At 46.2% G+C, this 20299-nt stretch overlaps 1 protein-coding gene across 1 annotated transcript in view; it reads right to left on the bottom strand.

Annotated features, from left to right (window-relative positions):
* PDLIM1 (PDZ and LIM domain 1) overlaps positions 1–20299 on the bottom strand; it is a 42450-nt gene continuing 22151 nt past the window's right edge. The window contains exons 5-7 of the mRNA XM_014858440.3: positions 8794–8945; positions 976–1093; positions 1–539 (exon numbers count right to left, since the gene is read on the bottom strand). Coding sequence (XP_014713926.1) covers positions 353–539; positions 976–1093; positions 8794–8945 — 457 coding nt within the window. The 3' untranslated portion in view covers positions 1–352. The remainder of the gene's footprint in view (positions 540–975; positions 1094–8793; positions 8946–20299) is intronic.

Raw genomic sequence — 20299 nt, 5'->3', positions numbered from 1 at the left:
TTGGAGTCTATACATTTATTGCATAAAAACAAAATCACTGTCAGACAGGTTAAATTCAGTTTGGTTCAAATTTGGCTGATGTCCATTTGCTGCAGTGAGGAACTGAGGTGAAGAGAAAACACAGCGATACTGGCAAGAAGACACTGAACAAAACAATCCTGTTAATTGTAAAAGCAGGCATCACACAGCTAGTGTGACTCAGTTAGCAAAAGCAGGGGGACGCAATGTTTAATGCGGAGGGATAAAACCTAAGTAAGCAAGAACTTTTGAGAGAAGAGAGGGCCAGAGCATTCAGAGATCAGGCTGCAGCAGGGCCTAGTTAGAGAACAGCGTTTCGTGTAGATCTGCTGGTTCACTTGGGGAACACAGTGACCACGTCGTAGCCCTCAGGTGGCGTGACCCGCTCCCGGGCGTGCTTTTCACAGTAGATTTGATCTTCCACAAAGAAATGGCCCTTCTGTTTCAGGTTGGTGCCACAGTCGGTGCACACATAACATTCAGGGTGGCGGTGGCGGTCTCGAAGCTTCACAAACACGCCACTGCAGGAGGGAGGCAGGAAGGGACTCCATTACTGACCAGCTCCTGAAGGTGGCACGAGGGCCAGGGCTCCTCCCAAGAGGCCCAATCAAAAGGCAGATCAGGGCCTCCCAACTGGGCTCCAGCCATAAAGGGGCTTCTTGCTCCTGGGGCTCAGAGATATTCCTCTTGAAGCCCTCCAGAAGTACCTCCCACTTCAACACGGCAGCCCTGCTTTTTCTGGTTTTACATGTTCATAATCTGAGGGTTCCATGGCCAAGGGAAACCTTCACCACCTGGCTCCAGGACACAGGACTTTCCTGGTTTCTCTGCCCCTTTTTTCCGGGCAGGATTTTTTTCCCCATCACACCCAAAACATACAACATCCAACATCTTCCACATTTTCATGGTTTACCCAACCCACAGGGGCTCCAAGGCCTGAGGCAGGCGGATACTCACACAATGCCAGTGCCACATTTGTCACACATGGGCAACTTCTGGGCATTTCCAATCGATGCAGCCACTTTGGTGACTGGAGCCTTAACACTTCTGAATCCTGAGGGCTTATTGGGATCCCCTAAAATGAGGAAAACACTTGGGTTGGCCAGGAAGGGCAGAATTGCATAAATATCATGTAGTTATTTCAGAGCCACTTATATATGTGTTCCAGCAAGGTCATGGGCATGGGAGTCCAACAAACCTGACTCTGCTGTGTGATCCTGCACAAATTACTTAACCTCTCTGGTCCTCAGTTTCCTTTTCTATAAAAGAAGAGATCATTTTTCCCTTCACAGTGGTACAAAAAGATTTCAAAATAGACTTCAAGCCTTCCCACAGTACCTGGCACACAGTCAGCCCTCAGAACAAATTACAATACACTCTGAGTAAACATATGCAACCACTGATATGGGAACTTAAAAATGCCTTACATAGATGGAATACATAAATAAATAAAAACATTATCTGATAATCAAAAGACAGTGTATTAGATGCCGAAAGAAACCCACATCACAAGAACAAAATCATTACAGTAAAGCATGCTATAAGCAGCCAGATGGAAACCATCTGCTACAGAGCAGAGTCAGCAGCCTTCCTGAAGTCAGCTTTTCGCATGTAAAACAAGCTCCTAGTTGCTGGGTGTTCAACTGCCTATAGCCCAGTTCATCACGTCTTCAGAGCCCAGTGTCATGGTAGCTATTAATAATAGTAAGCTATTAATATTATTCTTATTGCTATATATTCAGCTGGCTGTGTTTCCACATCACTTATTTTTTTTACTGAGATGTGGCCGCAGAGTATTGTTGTTTGTCATTTATTTACATGTCTCTCTGTCTGAACTACAAATTACCTGAGGACAGAACCCTGTTTCATATACTTTTCAATACTCCAAAGAGCCTAGCACAGGGCTCAGAAAATAACAGAGGCTCAATAAACACACAGAAATGAATGATGAAATGCCATGACAAATGCATGATGGTCCTACCGTACTCCAACATGCTTTGGCCCACGAAGCTAGAGAGGTCCCTACACCAGTGGTTCCGAACAGGCACCTGTGAGCATCCCAGGCACCAGGAGAGATTTCATAAAATTCACAGACCAGGCTCCACCCTAGACCTGCTGAAGGAGCATCTCCAGTCGCAGGGATCCCAGGCAATCCTGTTCTGTACCCCTGGTTAAACTCAGTCCTTTAGATAAAGCAGATGTTCTCAAACTTCATAGGCATCAGAATCGCCTGGAGCACTTGCTAAAAACACAGATTGCTGGGCCCCACCCCTAGAGTTTCTGATTCAGTAGCCCTGGGTTGGGGCCTGAGAATTTACCTTTCTAACAAGTTCTCAGATGCTGTGATGCTGCTGATGCTGCTGGTCCAGGAAGCACTTTGAGAACCACTGGACAAGAGCCAAACAATGGCCTTTTGTGCAAGGTGAGGCAGTGAGGAGAGGGTCACCCCATAACTGCAGCCATGCTGGGTAATCCTGGGGCTTACAAATGAAGGCTCTCCTGTCCTTCTAGTAAATGAGTCCTGAATGTTGACTGGTGCTTCGGAACCAAACATTGAGATGTGTTCAAACAAGGGGCATTGATAATTGGCTGGGTGTGGTAGATGGTATAATTTGTCCACAAGTCTCTGTACCCTCCCTATCCTTGACACACTTCCCCGTAGGTCAGGCTCTCTATTTAGGGGGGTTGTCCCCTAGGGAGCGGTTTGGTTGTCACAACTGGAGGGGAGTACTACTGGTATCTAGTGGGCAGAGGCCAGGGATGCTGCTAAATGTCCTAAAATGCACAGGACAGCCTCCCTACAAGGACTTATCTGGCCCAAAACGTCAACAGCACCCGGTCTGAGAAGCCCTGCTCTCAGTCGACACCCCCCTATCCCAGAGACTTTGGGTTCGGCCACATTACTTGCTTTGACCAAAGGAATGTGAACAGATGTGAGCTCTGTTTGGGCAAAAGCACGAAGTGCATTTGTGTGGTTTGGTCCTGTCTCCATTGAGCTTCTGCCCTCTGCCACAAGAACAGCAAGCCCTGACGAGTGACGCCTCCCTCTGCTGGGCTCCCAGAATGAGAAGACTCATGGAGCCAGGCCCAACCCTGCCAAACCCAGCCAAGCCTCAGCTGACCAGCAGCCCTCGTGTAACACGACCAAGAAATGCATCTGTTGCTGCAACCCACTGCTGAGTAACATAGTGTGAGAGCTAGCTTGGGATACTTTGCTGCCTTATGGAGAACAACCAGAGGGAATATGTAAAAGCAGCCTGGGACTTTTAATAGCCCTATCACAGGTGTTTATGGCACAATCCCTCAGGGTTCCCCCACCAATGCTGGGAACCCCCTGCACTGGGGAACTGATGAATGCAGAAGTCCATCTGGCAACATGTGAGAAGGGGCAGAGATGGGGAGACTCCAGGGTTTCCACTGTTTTCAGCTGTGAGCTCTACCAGGCTTGGAGAAGGCTTGGTGCTGCCCCAGCGCAGGTACATTAGGGGAAACCACCTTGGTGCTGTGGTTATCACCGAGCCCAAGGTACCTTCCTAAACCTTACTCCCTTCCTTGGATACAGTTCCAACTTTATAAAAATTATAGATTTTTTTTGCATTAATTTTGATTTTTAAAAAAATATTGCAGGGCCAAGCCCAGTGGCGTAGTGGTTAAGTTTGTGTGCTCCATTTCGGCAGCCCAGGGTTCACAGGTTCCAATCCTGGGCACAGACCTACACACTGCTCATCAAGCCATGCTGTGGTGGTATCCCATGTACAAAATAGAGGAAGACTGGCACAATGGCAGCTCAGCAACAATCTTCCTCAAGCAAAAAGAGGAGGATTGGCAACAGATGTTAGCTCAGGGCCAATCTTCCTGAGGAAAAAAAAATTGCATTAACGTATCATTTTTGTCTGATTACTGAGTTTTTTGGTGCCAGCTTACATTCTGCCTCCCTCACCTCACCTACTCCTGGCCCTGCCTAGAGGGATCCCATAAGGGCCTGGGTGGGCAGCTTCTATGCCTCTAAATATCCCAAACGAGCTCCCTCATTTTCTGGCTGTGTGCTGGAGACACCCTGGCTGCCGACCAGCTGTGGAAAGAAGGAAATGGCAGCATTTCTGCATACCCAGGCAGCTGGGAAAGGAGACCGACTGTACTGAGGAAACCAAATCAGTGTGGTCAGGGTCTCTTAGGTGATGGGGCTGTGTTTTTCACATAATTCATTCGATCAGCAGAAAAATGACCAGGAAAAGGTGGGGGCTACAAGCGGATAGAAGGAGAGAAGAAAGGAGGGACACGCAAACCCCACTTGGTAGGAGGAGAATCCACATCCCTTTCCGGAATAAAGAGAAGTGAACTGGATGAAACTGGGCAGGCAGGGGCAGAGGAGGCTGCGCTGGATAAAGCTGTCCTCACCGCAGCTTGTTCAGCCCTGCAGCGCCACCTGCTGGCTCGGTTTTCTTCTCTCACTTATTCAGACAACACTGCAAACTCGAAGCAACTTCACTTCTTCCTTCCCTCTCAACTAGCTTACAGTAAAAATATTAGCTTCCTCCAGACTCTGGGCAAGTACCAACATTCCTCTTCTTCCAGTGAACATTTCATCTCAAAGTTTTCTGGACAAAAAGTAAAAATGAGTTGAGTAAAGCACAGCTTTTTTTCTATCTACTTCACTGCTCAACAACCTTCAATGGCTCTACATTGCCTGTCGAATCAAACTCAAGTCCTTAACCTAGCACCTGGGAGTCCTCCATGATCTGATTTCAGACCATCTGAGGAAGCCCCTGGAACCCTGGGCACCAGTCAAAATGAGCCCCAATACTTCCTAAACAAGTCTCCAGCTTTCTTATCTCGAGCCTCTGGCCCCCGCTGTGTTTTCTCACTCCCTGACATCTCCTTCCAAGTCTCCTCTCATTAAAAGTCTCCTTCAATGGACAGATGAGTGGATAAACAAGATGTGGTATATACATACAATACAGTGCTATTCAGCCTTTAAAAGGAAGAAAATCCTGTCACATGTTACAACATGGATGAACCTTAAGGACATTATGCTAAGTGAAATAAGCCAGTCACAAAAAGACAAATACTATATGATTCCACTCATATGAAGTACTTGAAATACAAATACATGTACAAATACAAGCACAAATTCAAGTCAAATGAATAGCAGAATGGTGGTTTCCATGGGCTCGGGGGAGGAGGCAATGAGAGTGAGTGTTAATGGGTACAGGGTTTCAGTTTTACAAGATGAGTTCTGTGGATGGATGGTGAAAATGGTAGCATAATAATATGAATGCAACTTAATGCCACAGAACTGTATCCTTATAAATGATTATGACAGTAAATTTTATGTTATGTGTATTTCACCACAATTTTAGAAAAAATAAAGGCTCCTTCTCCCTGCAAATTTTGGAATTTGATCCAGACCGAGACGGAGCTAGAAGAACCCAGGACCCTTTCTCCGAGTCCAGAGGCTGAATTTCAACCAAAATGAGAAAACCCACATTGAGTCTTTGGAGGTTCATCACCCAACCCTGCTGCAGCCAGACCTCCCGTGGGGACCTCACTGACTGGGTGCCTGGCACTTTACACACGCTGCTTCCCAAAACGCTTTAACCATCCCATGAGGTGGCCATTATTAGCCTGACTGGACATGTGCAGAAACTAGAGCTTAGAGAGATGAGCACCTGGCTCAAGGTCTCATGGGGGGTCAGAGGCAGATCCTGAATGCCCAGGCTCTTTGTATCACGCAGAGCTGCTTTATCAACCAGAGGCCTTCTCAAATGACAGTAACCCACACCAAGTGCTTTTACTATGTATCAGCCACTGCCCTGTGCTTCGGTCATTTCATCTCAAACGAAAACAGGAATTTGAGCTCCCTCCCTTGAGAGCCTTCTGCATGTGGTGGATGTTTGGATGGGAATTTATGCTGTTACATTCAGTGAAAATTTAATGCAAGTACATATTAACAGATATGAGAGAGACTACAAGATCCATTATCTCCCTCTTCCTTTCTACTAAAATCTTGATTTCTTTGAGACAAGAAGACATCCAGCCCAATGGGGGGAAAACTGATTCTCAGATTCTCTTGCAACTAAATGTGGCCATGTGACTAAATTCTGGTCAATCAAATGTAAATGGAATAGTAGTGTGGGACTTCTAGGAAAGAGAAACCTGGCTCATCTGAAGGAGGAACTCCCCAATTAGTCCTTTCCTTCTTCTTCCTTCCTGGTGTCTGGAAGAGGACATGATGGCTGGAGCATCAGCTGCCAAAGAGGACCACAAGGTAACCTTGAGAATGGAAACCATAGGCTTGGTAGATGGAGCACAGAATGGAAGGAGTCCAGGTCCTGATGGGCATGGAGCTGCCACATCAGGGCAGTTCAGTGATCCTGGGTTTCAGGTCCCTCTCTGCATCACAAGGGCATCTGATAAGCTCTGCAGTGTCTGTCTATGATGTCCTAATCTGGGCTAGGTTTGACTGACTTCTCTCTTAATTGAAGGATTTTGCACGTTCTAAGAGTAGAGTAAGTTGTGGCTTCTCACATGTTTTGACAAAACTGTCATCCTCAATGGTTGGCCCCTAAATCATGTGTCAGTCAGGCCTAACACTGGAACTTTATACAGACTAGGGCTCACTCCTTCTGAACTGCACAGGTACTCTAAGCAAAGGGGGAAACTTCTGGCAGAACAATATCCTTTTAGCATAAAAGAACACTCTTCCTAATTTCCCATGCTTGTAAATGCCCAGTTTCTCTAAAGAAGCAACCCAAATGGGGAGGAAGCCTAGGTGTTGGGTGTGTTCAGTTGGGAACTTTCAGCTCAACGCGGACTCCCAGGAAGCTGAATCTGCAGCTGGGGGCTTTGAGCAGGGAGATGACTCTCCCAGAGGGCACTCAGCTCTGACCTCCCCCTGCTGCCTGGAGCAATCCAGGCAATCCCTCCGAGCCTGGCTGAAGCAGGTCTCACCATCAGAGTTACCAGGTGTCCCTCCCAGGAGCATCAACTCTCTCCTCAGAGGCAGGCATGTTGGGGAGAGGTGGAGAGAGCAGTAGAAAGCAGGATGCCAGTGAGGTACCAGAGCTTCAAGAAAAGAGAAAGCCAGAGAGTGTGGAGGGTTGGGCATCGTGGAGACCAGGAAGGGGCAAAACCCAACTCTCCAGAAAAGTCCTTCGTAGCTCATCTTGAGACAGGAACCAGCCTAACGAGACAGGGCCATCTGCAAGGCCGCTGGCTTAACAACATAAGGCCCCTAACCAATCAACAAGCTAGGAGAATGAAAGAGACACCACTAAGATCCACATTCCGCAGCCTCTGGATTTTCTTGGGCTTACGCATGTGCCCTAGCACCCAGGAGTACAGTGAAGGTAACCTAGCCCCATTAACATACTAAAAATCACACCTGGGGTGGAGAGCTAGCATGTTAATGATACATGCAATGCACATGGTGGCATGTTGAACAACACTGCAAGTGCAAGTGCAAGCGCAACCCCACGTCTACATACCACGAGGCACTCCTTCCCAGCCTTTGCCTAATAAAAGCCCCACAATCCCATTCACTAAGAGGCAGGTCACCTGCTCCTTTCCATTCTGCACCGGCTCCCTTGTGCAACCCCTGTGCACAAGCTAATAAACTTTTACTTTTCTACTCCCATTTGTTGTCTCTCTTGATTTCCATCCTGGGGAACAATAAGAACCCAGTGTTCCGGTAACAGGGTGATCATGAGAATCAGAAGGCACTTGTGAATGGCAACCCAGGAGGCAGATGGGCCTAAGGGCTGCTGCTCACAGGTCACCTTTGTGAGAATGAGGAAAAAGCAACCCCTCTTCAACACACCCATCTGTCAAAAATTTCTCATAATATACTGCTTTTGTTAAATTAAGATACCTTTACTGCCATCAGCTTGAAAATTATAATAAATACACAGTACATGATGTCTACAATGCCAATACTATCTCCTGTGACCTAGAGAGCCACACAGGGTGGCTGTGGGTGCCCCTGGGCATCAGGGCTCCTGTGGATAAGCTAAGGCTAGCCCAGAGCCTCTGGATGATGTTTCAAACATCATAATAGTTTATGAAGCACCTACTCTGTGCCGAGCATGGTGATGGGTGTTCTGTGCAATTTATGAAGTTTGATCCATTCTCAGAAGAAAGGATTTTTATCCCGGATTGACAGATGAGAAAACAGGCCTAGAAAGGTTCAGAGACTTGCCTAAGGTCACACAGGGAGGACGTGGCCAAACCAGGCGCTCTCAGGCTCTCAGGAGGCTATTCACCCTAGAGCAAGAACAAAACGTGGCCTCAACTGAAAGCCTAGCGCCTGGCTCCTCTGAGCTGCCGATTCCTTTTCACTCTGCCTGTCATTGCCCATGGCCTTCACCCACTCACACCTGTGCCACCACACAAGCCTGGTACGTGGATTCAAACCAAACAAATGGCCAAGGGACAGACCAACAGAATCCCACAGCCGTCAAGTTCACCCCCACCTCAGCCTCCTAATGCTCATGCAACAGGAAACAGCCAGCCAGGTGTGATCAGCCAGCCAGGTGTGACCAGCCAGCCAGGTGTAATCAGCCAGCCAGGTGTGACCAGCCAGCCAGGTGTAATCAGCCAGCCAGGTGTGATGGAAAGCACTCTTGCTCTCTCCCTCTCTCCCTCTCACTCTCTTTTTAAAAGTTTTTAGCATTTCAAAAGCCATGTTTTCCAAAGCTCACAGTTCTCTTTCAGCAGTGACTGACCCTCACCCCAGGCCTTAATCAAGAACCTCTGACCTCACCAGGGCCTGATTACCTTTCTCCTCAGACTCCAGGATTTCCTGCAAAACCAGGAATGAAGTGGATTGTTTCGGGGGCTCATTTAACTCCTGTTTCTCCTGAAGCATCTTGTAAACTTCAGATTCCTTGTCGATGACCAGTCCACTTGGAGGCTGAGAATGGTCTAAACTGGAAAGAATGTTTGGAAATTTATGAGAACACGTCAGAAGTTCAAAAAAATTCATCAGGCCCCCGCTTCCAAGCAAAGACACCCCTGATCAAAGAGTGGACAGAAGTTATCCCAATGGACGAAGCCCTCTCTTTACTCAGCCACAGACCTCCTGCCAGTATTGTGAGGTGTCTGCAGTCAGAGCTGGCTGCTGCTTCAATGCAATGAGGCTATTTCTCCAAATGGTTTTAGTAATTCAATTACTTTTTGGCCTAATCCCATGGAACAGGAATGCTTTGCTTCTTTCTAAATTACATAAACAACATTACGTCAAAAGAAAATTTAGGGGCCAGCCCAGCAGCGTAGCGGTTAAGTTCGCATGTTCCGCTGCGGTGGCCCAGGGTTCACCGGCCTAGATCCCGGGTGCAGACCTACACACTGCTTGTCAAGCCATGCTGTGGTGGGCATCCCACATATACAGTAGAGGAAGATGGGCACGGAAGTTAGCTCAGAGCCAGTCTTCCTCAGCAAAAAGAGGAGGGTTAGCAGCAGATGTTAGCTCAGAGCTAATCTTCCTCAAAAAAAAAGAAAGAAAATTTAGATGAGAGAAAATGTCAACCACAATCTGACCACTAAAAACTCAACTGGGCCTCCTCAGTCCGGGCCACATGAGTTCTTTTCACTGAGCAGAAATCACAGTGTTCTTTATTCCCGATGATATCAAAGCGCTTTCTCTGTCTCTATAAACTCTGATAATTCTCATGGCTCTCTAGCTCTGGTCTCCTCACCTACAACACAGAGGCAATAGTATTTGCCCTGCCTAGTTCACAGAGTTGGTGGCAAGGATGAACAATGCAAGTGCTTTGTAAACTATAAAAGTGCCAGTCCAATGTAAGGGATGGAGCAGAGGCCTCAGCTCAGTCCCAGGGACTGGGGTGCCTTCCACACCTTCCCCATCATTCTGGGTTCCCCAGAACAGGAGGAGACAGGCAGAGCTGTGGGCCTCTTTCCTCCAGAGCCCATTTTCCAGGAGAAGAGCTTTCGGGGCCTAGTCCTGGGGAAGGAGCAGGGTGAAAAGGAGGTTTACCCCAGTCAGCTATACCCGTAAAGTCAATGCTGACTCCCACCCCTTCTCACCATCCCACCTCCAGCGCGTGACCAAGATATGACACGGCATACCAGCACAGCTGACCAGCTTCATATGTTGTCCCTCTGCTGCCGTTCTCAGCCCCAGGACGGTCTTATTTTTGACTAGAGGCCAGAGGAATATTTTAAACACAAGAATCAGACTGTCGTGATGTGGCTCAAAGTGTTCTCATCTGACTTAGAACCAAATATTTACAGTTTTAATAACAAAATACAAGTTTAATCCAATTTATCTCCTTTGGAGTAAATATTCATTACAAAAAGTAGAAAGGCCCTAAAAGATGTGGCTCTGCTTCCCTCTCTAAACACATCCCCTGCCACCCTTTGCTCACTCCGCTCTAGTCAGACCAGCCTTCACGCTGTTTCTCACACACACCAGCCTCAGAGCCTTTGCACTTCCTGCTCCCTCTGCCTGGAACACTCTCTCCCAGGTGGCCCTGATAAGAGATTTTCACATATTGAGGTATATGGGGTAACTATTCAGGTTCAAAACTGATTCAGGTTGAACTAAAAACCTGGCCTATCAAAGACACATCGTATATCTGCTTGACCATTAAAGTAAAGAAAGCACTCTCTTAGGATAAGAATGCAGACTTCCCCTCCTATGCCCCACTGGTAACCCAGATTAGTCCCTTTCCCAACATCAGGGTCATGTTGACCTGCTAACTTGCAACTGAATACCTCTTTGCAACTTTGATGAATATGTATCCTGGGCAGATTTCATGTATGTTCTTTGTTCTCAAAAGATATAAGACTGTACTGAAAACCATGCTTCTCCCAAATGCTTCCTAAGGCTTTCCAGGTTATAATCCTTACTCTAACTCAAGTAAAATTCACTTTATTTCTCTTATCTATAGAATGGTTATTGGTTATTTTGCGTCGATAGCCCTGTGGCTCCCACATTCATTCAGGTCTCTGCTCAGATGTCACTCCTCAGAGAGAGGGCTCCCTGACCTTCCACTGAAAACATCCACCCCAACCCGACTGCTCTGCCCCCTCAGTCTACTGCACCTTTCTCCAGGTTACTTCTCACTCTTGCCAAGGATTATACTTGCAGTTGTTTATTTCTTTATTGTCTGTCTCCTCCTAGAAAGGAAGCCCCATGAGGGAAGGGACTTGCTCTGCCTTGCTCTGCCTTGCTCACTGTCGTATTCCCAGGCCTGGATCAGTGCTTGGCACAGCATCAGGGCTCAGCAGGTTACTAGGGAAGTGAATGAAACTTGCCAAGTGGGTCAAGTCCCTCTCTCCTCCTTGCTATGCCCTCTCCCTGCCCCCATGGGTCACAAGGGTTCCCCTAGGGTAGCGGGGCCTCTGAGGGCTGTGCCAGGGAAACGGGCAACCTGGTCTCCTGCCCCCATGGGTCACAGGGGTTCCCCTAGGGTAGCGGGGCCTCTGAGGGCTGTGCCAGGGAAACGGGCAACCTGGTCTCCTGGGCCCAGATCACCTCCTGCCTCTCTACCGTGGCTGCTTTTCCAGAAGCCGTCACCCATGAGGGAAAAGGGACAGTGTGCCCACTGCGATCAAAGAGCAAATAGCAGATGGTGGTGCAATTTGTCGATGCAGCTGGATGTTTGTAAGTAAACAAGTTGTAATGTGAGTAATAAAGCCGTAAGCTATCCAGCCCGCCAGGCTGCCTCCAAGGTTTAAGGATGCGGGCAGTGGCTACCAACCATTTTCTCAGCACATCTAACCACTTTGTCTTAAGGGCTGGAGCCCTTTTATATTACGTTTACCCACTTCTTTCCCATCCACTCATTGTGTAATTTGTTCACATTCCATTTTAAAAAGAAAACTAAGGTTTTTGTCTTCCCTCAGTAATTCTCCCCAAGTTACCTCTCCCTCTCCTTTTCTTTCTCTTTCTTGTCGGGTCAGCCACCTGGGGCACTTGAAATACTAAGGTCCCGGGCTGGAAGCAGAATCAATCACATCAATGAAGCTCCCGGTTTTCTCTTTGAATACGACCATGATCTCACGATGGAGAACAAAGCCCTCAAAGAGTGACATATGCTTTGCTGCCGCCAAGGAAGGTCAAAATTTAACCTCACCAGCTAGTCACTTCTGCAGGCTATGGTGGGGGGAAGGGAAGCCCACCCTGTCCACAGCTGCTGGTCCCTGCCTTTGGCTCTCTCCCTCCCCCACCCACAGAGAACTGGGAGACCCACCCACCCTCCAGGCAGGCAATGGGTCACCTCAACGAGCAAGCGGTTTTAACCAAGGGCCAGCCTTCCTCCGGCCAACCTTGCAGCCCTGCCTTTGAGTTATATGTCTGACTCTTTCTCTGTGTCTTGAATTCTGAGCTTACCCTATAATAAATGTATTACATTATTTTTGACTAATCTTTTTTTCTATTACACTTAGAACTATTTTAAAATCAAGACTAGACCGTGGAATGTTCTTGGGGAAGAATTTTTCCCCTTCTTTGGTATATGCTGTTATGTCTGGAAGCCACCAAGGGAACGCTAAAAATGACAGAACCCAAACCACAAGGTCATCACATATTCTTCCACTAAACCGTCTTGAAAAGTATTTCCGTGATTAAAAAAAAGGAAACAATTTATTCTCAAATAATGATAATATCTTTCTACTGCTTGATAATTTATAAAGCACTTTCAATACACCTAATTCAAAAATAATATTCTAAGACACAAAGTCTAAGCCTTATATATAAGAGACTGACAAATGACACCACAATATCTTAACAAATGATTTTAGGACAAAAACATGTACAAGAAATAGAGCAAAAAAAGCATTCTCATTTTTTAAAATATAGTAACAGTAATGAAAGAAAGAATTCTACAGTGATAAGTTTTCAAAAAATATAATATACACAACTGAGTCACCAGGAGAAAAAGTTGTGAGAGTGGTAAGCTAAAAGTAACCACATTGTTCCGAACCCAGTCTTTACAATTTTAAAAACAAAAGAGTTTAATCAATTCGATTCCTTTGGAGTAACTATACCTTATACTCTTTGTGTTTCCTACTTCTAGTTTCTGCCCAAGTCTCAGTTGGTGCTGAACGTACACTAGTTACCTAAATGTTTCATATTTTCTCCCCCTCTTTTCGGCCCTGATCACAGGGGCCTGTCTCCCCAGGCATATCATAGCCGGGTCCCTCCCAGCCTGACAAGGTGGCTGACATGGCCAGGCAGTTAAGGATACCAGTGGTCTTTAGAACGTAAAAAGAAACTCCCCTTGAGCTCGTCTCCCAGAGGAGGATTTCGGAGGCTAAGTATGCAGAACTTACGTGACACACAGGCCTGTTCCAGCCAAAGGAGCAACTGGGGTGAAGGTCAGAAGGTCAAGGAGGACAGAGAACAGCACACTCATGGCTCTGGGACCTGGATCAGCATGGCAATCCTGGGATGAAAGTCTATTGCATCAAAATAATGAAGTGACCAGTGGGGACAAAAGGGGCTCGTTATTTTTTTTTAACTAAAGCCATCACCTGTGGCAGCAGCTAAAACAAGGAAGCCATAAGAAAAACATTCTACTGACAACCTTAATGGCATCATTTTCTCACATAGTAAGTCAACTTCGGTTCTCTACTAAAACTGCCTGTATGTGAGACAGATTTTGGAACAAAAAGGAGCACTACTTGAATTATAAGAAGCATCCAGAAAGGAGAAGATATTCTCTTCATAAAAATCTTTTTCCCATCTGGGAAGATGGAGTAGACATGTTTTTCCCTATTCCATCTACTAAGTCCAACTAAAATCCCCAGACAGCATATATAAAATGCACCTGAGAAGACTGGGAAAGGGGGGTGGAAGAAGGGAGATCAGCTAGGGACCTTGGCATTCCAGGAATAACAGTGTGAATTCCCTGGTTTTCCCTTTGCCTTATTATATCCCAGATGTGGAGCTAAGGAAGGGAGCAACTCAGAAAGGGCAACGAGCTCCGACAAGAAAAGCCAGCCCTCTCACCAAATGACTGAGAAGGGCAGCCAGCAGGACACAAGACTTGGAAACAAGAACCACTTTCTCCAGCCAAATGCCAGAAAATGCCAGTGGGGAGTCTACACTTCCACCCTCCACCCTCACCAGGTTATTATGAGGTGCCCCAACCAACCCACTGGGGCATCAGAGAAGGCCCAGTAGAGAGCCTGAATTTCATCCCTGCTCAGCTGGAATAAAGAAGGCTGGTGGACAGTGAGGACTTTAAGCACTACTGAGCAGTAAAAAGGCCACAGCTCACCCCTACTGAGGTCGGCAGAGTCCACGTGGGTAGCCAGAACTCCCACTTCTCTCCAGTAGGAACAAGTGGCCCCCAGTAACCACAGGTATCAAAAAAGGCAGACTAGGGAAACTGGACTTCTAGACCCACCTTGGTTAAAACCACTTCTCAAGGTGGCCCATCATAAGCCCGGGGAGTGGGAGGCTCCCACAGTTCCCTGTGGGTGGGAGGGAAAGAGAAAAGGCAGGGACCAGCAGCTGTGAACAGGGCAGGGACAAGTGGCTTCCCTTCCCCCCAGTGCCGCCTGCACAAGCGACCAGCTGATGAGTCTAGAACTTAATTTTGACCTTCCCTGGCAGCAGCAAAGTGTTTTCACTCTTTGAGATTCACTGATGTGATTGACTCTCCTTCCAAAGTGGGACCTGAGTACTTCAAGTGCCCCAGGAAGCTGAGATTAACGTTGTCTTCATGCCTGCTAACACAACATCCATTCTGCAGTCCCTGGATCAAGGAGTAATTTTGACTTTCAAGTCTTATTTAAGAAATACATTTCGTAAGGCAATAGCTGCCATAGACAGTGATTCCTCTGACAGATCTGGGCAAAGCAAATTGAAAACCTTCTAGAAAGGATTCACCCTTCTAGATGCCATTTAGAACACAAGTGATTCATGGGAAAAGGTTAAAATATCAACATTAACAGGAGTTTGGAATAAGTCAGTGCCAAATCTCATGGATGACTTTGACAAGTTCAAGACTTCAGTGGAGGAAGTAACTGCAGATGTGGGAGAAACAGCAAGAGAACTAGAACAACACAGTGAAAAGGCAATTACAGAATGGGAGAAAATATTTGCAAACCACATATTCGATAAGGGGTTAATATCCAGAGTATATAAAGAATTCCTACAATTTCACAGCAAAGAAACAAATAACCTGATTGTAAAAATGGGCAAAAGACTAGAATAGACATTTCTACAAAAAAGATACACAAATGGGCAACAACCATATGAAAAGATGCTCAACATCACCAATTATCAAGGACATGCAAATCAAAACTTGAATCAGATATCACCTTACACCCACTAGGATAGCCACTATGAAAAAAATACAAAAACAGGGGCCGGCCCGGTGACGCAGTGGTTAAGTTCGCACGTTCCACTTTGGCAGCCTGGGGTTGGCCGGTTCGGATCCCAGGTGAGGACATGGCACTGTTTGGCAAAAGTCATGCTGTGGCAGGCGTCCCACATATAAAGCAGAGGAAGATGGGCACAGATGTTAGCTCAAGGCCAGTCTTCCTGAGCAAAAAGAGGATTGGCTGCAGACATTAGCTCAGGGCTAATCTTCCTCAAAAACATAAATAAAAATAAAGATATTCTTATTAAAAAATATATATATATGAAAACAAAGAAAACCCCAGAAAATAACAAGTGCTGGTGAGGATGGAGAAAATGCAACCCTGTCCATTGTTGGTAGGAATGTACAATGGTGCAGCACTATGGAAAACACTACGGAGGTTCCCGAAAAAATTTAAAATATAATTAGCATATGATCCAGCAATCTCACTTCTGCGTATACATCCAAAAGAAGAAAAATCAGGATCTCAAAGAGATATTTGCACACTCATATTCATTGCAGCATTATTCACAATAGCTGACAGGTGGAAGCAACCTAAACATCCATTGACAGATAAATGGACAAAGAAATGTGGTATATACAGACAATGGAATAGAATTCAGTCTTAAAAAAAAAAAAGGAAATCCTGTCACATGATGCAATATGGATGAATCTCGAGGACATTATCCTACGTGAAATAAACCAGTCACAAAAGGATAAATACTGCCTGATTCCACTTATACGAGGTATCTAAAACAGTCACTCTTAGAAACAGAAAGTGGAATGGTGATTCCCAGTGGTTGGGGGGAGGGGAAAAAAAGGGAGTAGTTGTTCAATGGGCATAGAATTTCCGATTTGAAAAATGAGAGACTTCTAGAGATGTGTTGCTCAACAATGTGCATATAGTTACCACTACTGTATTGTACACTTGAAAATGGTAAAGATGGTATATTTTATGCTGTGTGTTTTTTACCAGAATAAAAAAAAAAGATAAATCCTTAGAAAAGAAAAAAAGGAACTATTGGTGTATAAAACAACCTGAATAAATCAAATAAATTTCCAGTGAATTATGCAGAGTAAAAAAAAGTCAATCCCAAAAAGTTACAGACTGCACAATTTCATTAATATAACATTCTTGAAATAATAAAATTACAGAAAAGGAGTGCAGATTAGCGGGCTGCCAGGGATTAAGAAGGGTGCAGGGAAAGCAGGGAAGAGGGTGTGTCTACCAGGGCAACCTGAGGAATCCTTGTGTGGAGGAAATCTTCTGTATCTTGGCCATATAAACGTCCATATTCTAGTTCTGGTATCGTGCTATAGTTTTCAAGATGTTACCATTGAGGGAAACTGCGTAAAGGGCATAGGGGATCTCTCTCTATTGTTTACTCTAACTGCATGTGAATCTACAAGTATCTCAAAATAAAAAGTTTAAGTTTAAAAAGTCTTTTCCTCAAATGACAGAGGTTAAACACTAATTAGAAAAGATGTAGAGATTTTAGGACTTGATTTTTACATTGATGAGGATAAAGGATGTAGGCTGACTCAGGAAAATTCTTCATGTCTGAGATGCCCCAACTTGATTACCCCAAGGTTCACCAAAAAATGCAATTCTGAGAAACCCTACGTAATCATTTTTGGAAGAGGAGTCTGGCCAGAATGCTCCCGAAGTTTTAGTCTTTAAAGGCCTAGATACTGGACCTGTGATAAGAAACCAGAGGAGTATATGGGCACCAGGAGAAGACCCAGACTCCAGAGCCAGTTCTTTTTGGGCTGCAGGCAAGCTTAGCTGGAGGGACACGCAGCCACCTTCACGACAGAGGTTTTCTTCTGATCCAGCTCTGAATAAGTCAAGGTTAATACAATCCCTCTGATACCATTTGAACAGAGAACAATGCATCCCTTTATGTCCACTGCTCTTGCTTAGAAGTCTGCTTCATGAGTACATGGGGGTATTGCCTGAGCACACAATTTGGAAGAGCTAGTATCTTGAGACTATCGTGTTGGTTATGGAAGCCCAACTGATTATTCCATGAAGAGGCCATCAGTCCATCAGGAAGGTGACTAACTGTACTGGTGGGCTGGTCTTAAGCCAAAATGCTGGGAAAGAAAAAAGTTTACCATAAGTTATAGCAAAATCTTCTCCATGACATTTGTCTACATGCTTCTGCCCTTCTGGTGACCCCAGTACTCAGAAGTTATGGGAACAGAGTTCTTCATGGGCAGTGAAATCAGTAATAACTAGCATTTACTGAGAACCTACCAGGGGCCAGGCACCATGCTGGGTGTTTTTTGCACATCTCATTGAATTCTCCCAATAACCTGGTGGTGAGGTAGTTAGTGTTACCTGCATTTAGAGATGAGGAGACTGAATTTCAGAGAAGTTATGTGGTCTGTCCAAGGTCACACGGCTAGTAAGAAACAGAGCTGGAATTCAAGCTCAGGCCCCTCTATCTATGAAGCCTGTACCTTTAGGAAAGTATTGAGCAACACTGCACATCTAATGAAGTCCAGGCCTGGAATCACCAGAAAATGACCAGATGCACTAAACTCAGTTGAAAGGGGTCAGAGGGCAAGTAAAAGCTTTCTGCTGAACAGAGCAACATTTCCTCTGCCCAGCCGGTACACAGTAGGCACTCAATAAATGATTTTTTTTTATCTCCCAAAAGCCTCAGTACATAGTTGTATATTCTCGTTGTATGTCCTTTCAGTTCTTCAATGTGAGCCACTGCCACAGCATGGCTACTGACAAATGAGTGGTGTGGTTCCACACCCAGATACCAAACCTGGGCCACTCAAGCGGAGAGCGCCAAACTTTAACCACTAAGCCACCAGGGCTGGCTCAACAAATGACTGTTAAGCTGAACTAACCCAGAGGCCATCCCACTCAGCTGTGTGTGTGCTGGGAGAATAGGCGGCAGATGGTACCCACTTGTCTGCCATCCCAGTTTCATCTGGAAATGGTAAGGCTGTCTGTGTTCTTGTCTGATGGGGACACGGCTCTGGGAAGTCCTACAAGACAGACAGCCATACACACACCAGGCCAGTTTGAAGTGCATGGGACAAAGAAACTCAGAGTGAGCCCCAGGGAATCAGTGATGACCTCAGATGCAAAGTATGAAGTGAGCCAATTCTGGAACCTCAGCAAATTTCACAGACTAAACAGTGGGGGCGCGAGCAAGCGCTTAGAAGTTCTGCTGACGGAGCAAGCAAGGTTACCCGGTGGCTGCTAGGTTTGCAGGAGAATCTGCCTTTGCTGAGAGTGCACAAGTGGCCTCTCTAGGAACAGACCAGGAAGCAGAGACCCATGCACAGGCAGCACAGCCCATCTGGGCAGTTCCTCTGCCGTGGGCTGCTGATATTCCCACTGTTTCTGGATTTATCCTCAAAGAGTTTGGGATGGAGCAGAAGCTGGGCCACTCTGCTGAGAAAATCTAGAAAGAGACCTTCAATAAAGACTCAGAGGCCACTCTAACTAAAAAGTCTGTGACAGGAGGGGACAGGAGCTGGAGGAAAGGCTTGCACAGTGTCCAGACAGTTTCAGATTTAATTGTTTCAGATTGGAGGGAGGGAGCAGGCAGGGAGCATGAGAGAAGAAGAAAGAAGACATTAATGAAGGCACAATGGCCAAGGCCATAGTAAAAATATTTCCCAGGCACATTTCTCCCAATGCATAGCAGCTCTTTCAATTAAGGATGTGTCATTTCCTGGGTTATTAAATCCAGATCATGGAACATTCCACTCTGGGACAGTAAAAAAGAGGACATGTTCTCAGCCTCCCCCAGCACCAAAGCAGCAAAGAACAGGACTGTGGCCCTTGGTGTTTCCACCACTCGGTTCCCCAGTGAGCTGCTTGAGAGAAGCTTCCTTCAGGGCATGTCTGTGAAAAGCTTAGCGGGGGCTCAGCACGGCAATCTTTCTCAGGCACCCTAAATGCTCTGGCAGTCACCTTGAAGGGCATCATCATCTCAAGTCAGCAAGGCCTTGAAGGAACCAGAATTTGGGGGAAGAAAAAGCATTAATGGCCTCTTAGCCTTGGTTGCTGCAATAAACGCCAGTGACCTTTAACATCTTGTAAAGCCAGTTACATGGCAAAAGTCTTCCCTATTAGTCTTAAGGAACTTAAAAAGGAATCACAGTGTCTTTCAGTGCTGGGCACAGGGACCCGCATGCAGTAGGTGTTCAATAACGTCTGTCTCTCTTTTTAGGGGAAGGAGAACTACATGCACAGTTTAACCAAGGAGCCCTGAGATGGTTTCCTGGGAGAGCCCTTTCCAAACATTTAGGTGCTTTGGAACCTCTCGTGCCTTAACTAATTCTCCTAGCCTGCATCTGAAGCAATGGGCTCGTGATGTAATCACCTCAATTGCTCAGCAGATTCTTGTTAAACTGGGGAGAAATTGAACAGCAAAATGGGCTTAAGAGCTAATACAATAACTAAGGATTCCCAGTGGGAAAGACCCTCAGAGATCAGACAAGTTTGGACCACACAGCATTTTCCAACAAATTTGACCGTCACCAACATTTAAAAATCAGGAGATTTCAGATAAAAAGAGACTCTCTAACTTCTGGTTCACTGAAATTAATCAGCAGAAATGGGAATTGCAGGCCTGCATGTGGTGTCTGGCGGAGCCAAGGAGTAGTTCCCCTCTGGACGGCACAGGCACTGTCCAGCTACCATGGGCCACTCTGCTCCCCCTTGTTTGCACTCAGAGCTCTGCCCTCATGTCATCTTACCTGCCCGCTTCAGGCATTTGAGGTGGCAACTTGACCTCATCCGTCCCCTTTTCACCCACAGGGAATGGTCCCATCTCTTACTCTCCATCCTCAAACCCAGTTCTTTGCCACAGGCTGCTGGTATTGCCAGTGTTTCTGGATTCATCTTCAAAGAGTTTGGGATGGAGCAGACACTGGGTCCCCTCTGCTGGGAAGATCTGGAGGACACTTTG

The sequence above is a fragment of the Equus asinus genome, chromosome 2, assembly GCF_041296235.1.
Source record: "Equus asinus isolate D_3611 breed Donkey chromosome 2, EquAss-T2T_v2, whole genome shotgun sequence".
NCBI lineage: Eukaryota > Metazoa > Chordata > Mammalia > Perissodactyla > Equidae > Equus > Equus asinus.
The sequence above is the reverse complement of the archived record's forward strand: the minus strand, read 5'-3'. Positions and strand labels throughout refer to the sequence as shown.